This window comes from Anneissia japonica, unplaced genomic scaffold, assembly GCF_011630105.1.
Source record: "Anneissia japonica isolate Jap-2015-1 unplaced genomic scaffold, ASM1163010v1 scaffold288018_len440701_cov179, whole genome shotgun sequence".
Taxonomy (NCBI): Eukaryota; Metazoa; Echinodermata; class Crinoidea; order Comatulida; family Comatulidae; genus Anneissia; species Anneissia japonica.
Window position 1 is genome coordinate 93,189 of NW_022690319.1, and position 8,143 is coordinate 101,331.

General features: G+C 34.0%; 1 protein-coding gene across 1 annotated transcript; it reads left to right on the forward strand.

Moving 5' to 3' along the window:
* The first annotated feature begins 697 nt into the window (after nt 1-697).
* Nucleotides 698-4,995, forward strand: LOC117099879. Its single transcript, XM_033239397.1, has 8 exons — nt 698-757; nt 947-1,014; nt 1,363-1,437; nt 1,544-1,618; nt 2,759-2,864; nt 2,978-3,045; nt 3,495-3,609; nt 3,735-4,995. Exons 1-8 carry the CDS (start codon nt 755-757, stop codon nt 4,098-4,100), a joined length of 876 nt encoding a protein of 291 aa, XP_033095288.1. The 5' UTR covers nt 698-754; the 3' UTR covers nt 4,101-4,995.
* Nucleotides 4,996-8,143: the final 3,148 nt, after the last annotated feature.

Genomic DNA, 8,143 nt, shown 5'->3' on the forward strand with positions numbered 1-8,143 from the left:
AGATGTAAAAAATAGAACACAGAGAGGGCGGCAGGCTGTATTTCGACGCTAGCAGACTTGTATATACTGTATAGGTTATATGAAGGGAAAATTTGTGTGGCATTAATAACTAACAAACAGTTTTAAAAACATGACAACATTTAATTTCGTGTGCCATTACTGTACACGCACACATCGTGATGTGTGCGTATGTTAAAATTTGAAAATTCTCAATATCACTATTCAGATAGTTTAAATGTTTCGGGTCATTTTCTGCATTCCAAACTTTCCATATTTACGCGCCATACGTTCATTTCCACGCACACAGAACGTACTGAAGCTGGAAATCACGTTTTGTTACATATTTTGTGTTCCTGACACTGTATTCATATCAGGAGTCACTCTTTGTGTCATTACCATGCTCACGGGCGTCAAGCCATACGTGTACGAATGCGTAAATCTTTTAAAATGCTGAAAATTATTCTTTTTTAAAAAACTAGTTACAGAATATTTTAGCATATTATAAAACTTTTCAATCAGCACCGCGCGCGCTTTATGGGGGTCAAAGTACGGCAGATCACCAAACTCGTCCTCAGTGGCGAGTTCAAATCTAGTTTTTTTTATCATTATTAAAACAACAATAATTATTATTATTATTATTATAATCATTAAACTATATTATTATGATTCCAGGTTTGTGGATATAAATCTAGAGGACGATGATGAATTTGGAAATGATGTTGCATCCAGTATTAAGACTGAAAGCTTTTATTCTATGGTAATTTCTATTTGAACTTATTTCTTATTTGTTTGTTGTTAAGCGCCTAGAGGTTATTAACATTAGGCACTATATGAATATTTATTATTATTATTAATATTATTTCTCCTCTTCAGTGTATGTAGTATTCTGAGTATCTTAGATAGCCTTGGTTTTAACTAATTTTTATTGCATTTCCTCCCATAATAGTCACATGAAATGGGTTCATCTGTGGATGAGGCAGGACCATCAAATATTTCCAGTTCTGTCACTGAAAGGTTTGTAACTCCATTAAGGATGGTAGAAAAGTAGGAGAATAACACATAATTCGCAGCGTCATTGTGCTGAATTTCGTATGGGCGTGGTCCCACCTAGCTGCCATAAACAGTTGCTTAAAGTAACTACCTGTTCACATTACAAGGCAGATGTAATAGCTGTTATTTTTATTGCAAATTGTGTTAATCTGATATTTTATCAACAATTGTAGTCTATATATTAGGTGTTCATAGTGTTAATAACTATTGTATTGCCTTACAATGTTGTCAAACACTTTTAGTGGTTCGAGTGAAAGATGGTACAATTACTGTAATTGCCAAATGTCTTCTGTTTATCATTATTGTTAACAGATTACCTGACTCAGGTTTTAGTGGGACGACTGATGAAAACCAGTTCAGAGCGCCTCAAGATTCACAAGAAAATAAGTAAGTTAAAAAAAGAGAGAATATATTGAAAAATACAATTTTTATGCTCCAGACTTAATATGTACACAGTGTAAGTTTAACATTATAATTACTGTATTGTTAACAGAACACCGGAATCGGCTATTCATCTGCAGCTACCAGGGCCTCAAGACCCACAAGAAAGTGTAACACAAGCAAATAAGTAAGTTGAAAAAGAAAAGAAAAAGATACTTTGTTTGCATAGTGACCAAATTAAAGGTAAAGGTAGGAAATACCCTGTGACATGTAGCTTTAATTATAAGCTGAAGTGTGCACAGGCATAGAACAACTCATTTGACATCTTTCTTCTCCCCTAAGGGTCATATCATGTCTAATCAGCTGCGAAGAGGGGCACTTCGTCTATCCACAACAATAGGAACTGAATGGACCAGTACTCCGGGATAACCCCCTACTCAAAGACTTTTTCCACCACCAGAATTATGACGAATGCCCCGCCTTAACTATTCAGCCATTTTACTCGCTTTAATTAATAAATCCTGATATTTGAAATAATTAAGTCACTGTGTTAGTTAAGGTCTATATTTTTTGTGTTGAATGTGACACCCAATGGCGGCTTCATTAAATGAGTCTTAAATATAATACAGGCAATGGCAGCACCAGTGGGGAGGCAGGGGGGGGGGCTTAATTCCCCCATCAGACAGGTCAAGCCACAGCTCATCGGGCTGTCTGACCACATAAAAAAATATAAAAATAGGCCTACACCAAGACAACAAATGTCTGTCACAGTCTGAATCAATAATATTTATGAATCAAATTTCAACTTAAGTAATTAATTCATTAAAGTATTCTTTATCAATATACTTCATTATACATATACTAACCATTCCCTCTAGGCATAAAATTTAATAAATGGATTCAATCAATAAATCTCAAAAGGAGAGCACAGAAGTAAAATTTAACAGACACATACAAAGTACAAATCATTTGGTACAGTATTTTAAAATACCAAAGAGCAAAACGATAAAAGCTCGCCGTTGGCAACTTACAGTAGGCTTTGAAAGTTAAGTTTTAAAGTTTATGACTATTATCTCATAAAAATGGGTCATTAAATGTAATTCCCCAAACAATAACAGCAATCCTGTTTTGAGAGTGAACACCTTTTTTGCATTCATTCTTACAAATGTTTGATTTTGGCTAAATGATTTTTTCTTGTATATCCATTATGTGTAAATAATGGTCATTTAGTATTTGCTATTATAAATGTAAAATGCAGCCACCACTCCCACCGTCATCATTATATCATATTTGTTATAATTACTAAAACATTTGTTACATATTAAAGGTTTGTAGATGCAAGTCTTGAGGTTGTTGATGAACTTAGAAACTACAAGACATCTGGCATGAAGGCTGAAGCCGAAATACTGGCAACACCACTCAATGTATCTATGGTAATTATTAATTTTAAATTGTTTTTATTTTTTCCATGTTTTTTCCACTTCAGTCTTATTTTAGATGATCTTGGTTTTAACTAATTTTTATTTCATGTTCTTCCCTGTGATAGGCAGATGAAGTGGGTACATCTGTGGATGAGGCAAGACTGTTGGATAATACTAGTTCTATCGCTGAAAGGTTTGTAACTCCTTTGGATATCTATACATTCTATCAACTGTGATGAGAAGATGGCATTGTACACCATCTTCAACCAGTAACAATTGATTATGTCAAATTTATGATTTTATGTTATACTAAAAGTAGTAATATATTAATATTTTTTGTTAGCCATTTATCCCTGTGGCAGATCCAGGAATCCATAATAGAGGGGCCCAATTGGAGGTAACAAAATTTATGGTTATGGGACCTTCTAGATGGCCGGAAATGGCACTCTCACACCTAAATTTTATTTACAATTTTCAAAAACATAGGGGCTACTTGGTTCGCAACCTCCTCCTTGAATCCGCCACTGTATTGTGCGTAGTGGCCATATAAAAATAAAACATGGTTGCTATCACACACCCGCTGCCATTGTCAATTATCATTTTTCATTATAATTACTGAAACAGACTTTTTTTTTATTCAAGATTTCTGGAAGAATGCCTGGAGGAGGATGATGATGAATTTGAAGTTGCAAATGGCATTGCACTAAGCATGAAATCTATGGCTGAAAGAACAGCAATATCACTCCGTTCATCTATGGTAATCACTAATTTTAAGTTGCGTCTGCTTTTTGCAATGTTTTCTCCTACTCAGTGTATGAGCTTATTTTAGGCGATCTCGGTTACTGATTGTTTTTTTTAAATTTTATGTTCCTTTCATGATAGGCAGATGAAACGGGTGCATTTCCAGATGAGGCAAGGCAGCCGATTATTTCTAGTTCTATCATACACAATTTTGAAATCCCGCTAAGCATGACAGAAAATGAGAGGAGAGCCTTTGGAGATCTTCTTCAATCTGTCGTCAGCTTTGATGACAGAATGTCACAACGATTTCTGCTCCATTGTACATCATCTAACCTGCCGCTTCAACCAATTCGTATTAATTTTGAAGCAGTCAGACGTGGCTCGGCTAGAGCATTTACGGCCGATACTCACTATAACGTCCTCTTCCTTCCAACAACTTACGAATCTTATAAGGAATTTGAAGCAGAATTCAAGAGAATTATAAGAAGGAACACGCGGTGGTTTTGAAACAAACTGAAGTACAAAACTGGTGGTAGCCACTGTGTCCACGCTGAACTGTTGAGAACTGCAGGTTCCTGATTCAATTTCCGTTGCTGCTTTCCTTTTGGATGAGATGCTTAAGCCATTGTTCCATGTGAATGTTAAAGAACATAGTACAGTACACCATCCTCTATAATATACACTACATATCTGTTATATCTATACTATCTTCAGACTTTCTTGGGTCTGAGAATCTATAATAGATATGTGGTCTATCGTATAGAGAATAGTGTATAAATATAAGAGTGTACTGCGTTCTTTAGTGTAATATATTTATTTACACCAAATAAATTCATCCATCCATTGTCCCAAATGTACGCAATATTGACAGTGGTACCAGGCAGATGTAATACCAATTACATTTAAAAGAGATTGCTGTCAACATTGATTTACAATTTCTTTAAACAAATAAATTGTAAAATCGAAAGTTCCACTGATTAATCTCAGATAAGATAGTATAGTACATACTCCAAGTATCGAAATGCACGCCATCTTGGTGGGATTCAATATTTATTTCAACATTAATTTTGTCATCATCAGGAAAGTATGTATTATACTATCTAATAAATTGTAAGCCGTGCATGCTTTTATGAACATGATAATTGCCTAACCAAGAAATTGTAAACCTAATATGCTTTTGTAAACATGAATGCCTATGCTGCAAATATAAGATACAACTCATTTATGAAGCTGATTACGTCCTTCAGACACCAAACCAAAATTTTGCAAAGATATTCCACTATATAGCTTAAGGTAGTTAGGGACGTTCTGGGTATGACATTAAACTCCATTCGGTCGAAGCGTCGGCGACTAAACTGACAACACTCTCAAATGTCTTAGTGGCTGCTGAGGGGAGGGTGTTTATGGTCACCCAGCAGCAAGAAAAACCAATAGCTGAACAAAGGGCGGATGAGCTCCTCGGAGTCAACGGCCAACCATTAATTAGTTTAAGGAATAGGAGTAGTTTAGTCTCATTGTTATTGTTATTATTATTTTTATTTTATTTTATTGTTATTATTTTATTGTTATTTGCTTTTTCTCAGTTGGCCTATATTATTTGTCTGTAAAGCGCATAGGGGCAATGTGCAATATGCGCTATATAAATACAACATTATTATTATTATTTATTATACCTACAGTTGTAGGTTATAGTTTTTGTTTTTGTTTAAAAGAAAATATTAATTAATATTATATGGCCAACCATTAATTAGTTTAAGGAATAGGAGTAGTTTAGTCTCATTGTTATTGTTATTATGATTATTTTTATTTTATTTTATTGTTACTATTTTATTGTTATTTGCTTTTTCTCAGTTGGCCTATATTATTTCTCTGTAAAGCCTGTCTCTTATACACATCTAGCGCTATATAAATACAACATTATTATTATTATTTATTATACCTACAGTTGTAGGTTATAGTTTTTGTTTTTGTTTAAAAGAAAATATTAATTAATAGATTGAATGAATGAATGATTGATTAGTTGATTGATATTGAAATGATTGATTGATTAATTGGCTGGTTAATTTGTAAATTACATTAGTTAATTAATTTATTAATTAATTCTGTAGCTAAGATATATTATTTAGTTAGGTAGATCCAATAAAATAATACTTGATACTTGATTATTATTTGATATCCTATCCTATCCTTTGCCTATCATGGTGTGGATTTGTAAAGCAATCGTGACGAAACTAAAAAAATAAATAAAATAATATATTGTAGACATAATAATTATAATATCTCCTTTATACATTAATGGTACTTTTTTTTATTCCGTTGATAATATTAAATACTTGCGTATCTTAATGTCGAATAATTTGAAATGGCATGATCACATTATTTCTGTTTACAAATCTGCCATGCGAAAACTTTCCATTCTTAAATTTCTGAAGCATTCCTTCTCTACCGAAACTCTTATTCCTCTTTTTCTTCATGGAATTGAAATGGCCAACGACCTAACCATTGACTCCTTGTTTATTTCCTCCATTGAGATTAAAATTAAATTAGGCATTTTTAACTAGTAATGTAAGATAATTATTGCGTTGGTTTTGTATTGCTATTTGTTAATGAGTGGATGATGGCCCTCGATGGCTTTCGAAACAATAAAAATCTTGAATCTTGAAAAAAATTCTAGTTATAATAATTGTAATATATATACGTTATCATTTTTTTATTTTGAGATTTTGCTTTTATTATTATGCACCATACTCAGAGGGAGAAAGGGGGTAACAGGACAGTATATTTTTAACTCTCTACTAAAAGTAATGACAAAAAATAATTCATTTATTTTTATATAATGCAACAGTGGCGGATCCAGAGGACGGGAGGGCACCCGCATTGGAGATTTCCCCCCTTTCGGACGAAAAAGCACAATTTGTCGGGGAGAAAAAAAATGATGTATTTTCTACATAGGCCTACGTAGACTCTAAAATCAATTAAGCTTTGAAACCCCTAAATTGTCGAAATTCAAAGCTCGACCACGCCCACTTTGATTTCGTCTGGGAAATCTGACCCCTCGTTGAGGGAATTGCCCCCCCCCCATCAAATCCTGGCGCCACCCCTAGGTGAAAGTAGAGGTTGGTTATTTACCACTTATTTTCACCAACCAACCATGGTGGGGCTGAGGTGGGTGTGGCAGCGTGAACTTCATTTTTTGCACCCCCCTCCCCCTCTCAAAAATTCTCTAGATCCGCCCCTGTGCAAGATATTTAAGATATGTTTTGATGTACTGAAATGCATGTAAACTATTTTTGTTTCCTTGTTTCTCTTGTTTAATGGTGCTGGGACATGTGAAATTGATTAAAACATGACTAATGTAGGCCTAGATGGTTATTCTACATCTTAATTTTACAGCATTAATTTTGAGCTTCAAAACTCATGCTACATATATCCATACATTCCATATAGACAAGATTATGCTGTTGTATATTATTGTTGAGTGGTACAGTATTTGATATATAGACATTTCTCTTGGCCTACAAAAATAGCCTACAAAATAATGCTCAGAAAGCATATGCTTACTGCAAAAATTGAAAGAGAGTACATGAATGGCCAAACATTAAAGACAACATTGAGAATGACGACAAATGCACAACACAGTTGCACAGCAGGTGGCTGCTAATTTTAGCATAGAAATACTATTTTATTTTAATAAACGTATGTATAATTAAAGTAAGCGCGGCCTTTCTTTACCTCTTTAACCCAAACGAGCCTCTGCTATCAAATGAAGATCTTCGAATACTGTACTTTATTGGTCGTTCAATTTCTAATTTCCCACCAAAAGCTTTTTCCCTGAAAAATCTATGCGGACTGATTACTGTCTCTTATACACATCTAGATGTGTATAAGAGACAGATACAACTCATTTATGAAGCTGATTACGTCCTTCAGACACCAAACCAAAATTTTGCAAAGATATTCCACTATATAGCTTAAGGTAGTTAGGGACGTTCTGGGTATGACATTAAACTCCATTCGGTCGAAGCGTCGGCGACTAAACTGACAACACTCTCAAATGTCTTAGTGGCTGCTGAGGGGAGGGTGTTTATGGTCACCCAGCAGCAAGAAAAACCAATAGCTGAACAAAGGGCGGATGAGCTCCTCGGAGTCAACGGCCAACCATTAATTAGTTTAAGAAATAGGAGTAGTTTAGTCTCATTGTTATTATTGCTATTATGATTATTTTTATTTTATTTTTTGTTATTATTTTATTGTTATTTGCTTTTTCTCAGTTGGACTATATTATTTCTCTGTAAAGCCTGTCTCTTATACACATCTAGATGTGTATAAGAGACAGTATATATACAGCATGGTTATATTTGGTTTCAGCAAATTCGTTCATGACAAAGCTTCATTTATTAAGGATTGTTAAGTTAAGAATAAGTGATATTAAGAAACAAAACCGGAGCCTTGCAGGCGTCAACGTTCCTATGCATGATACATGGCCTAAAAAGTATATAGGCCCTATATATATATATATATATATATATACGTGTATATATATACGTACA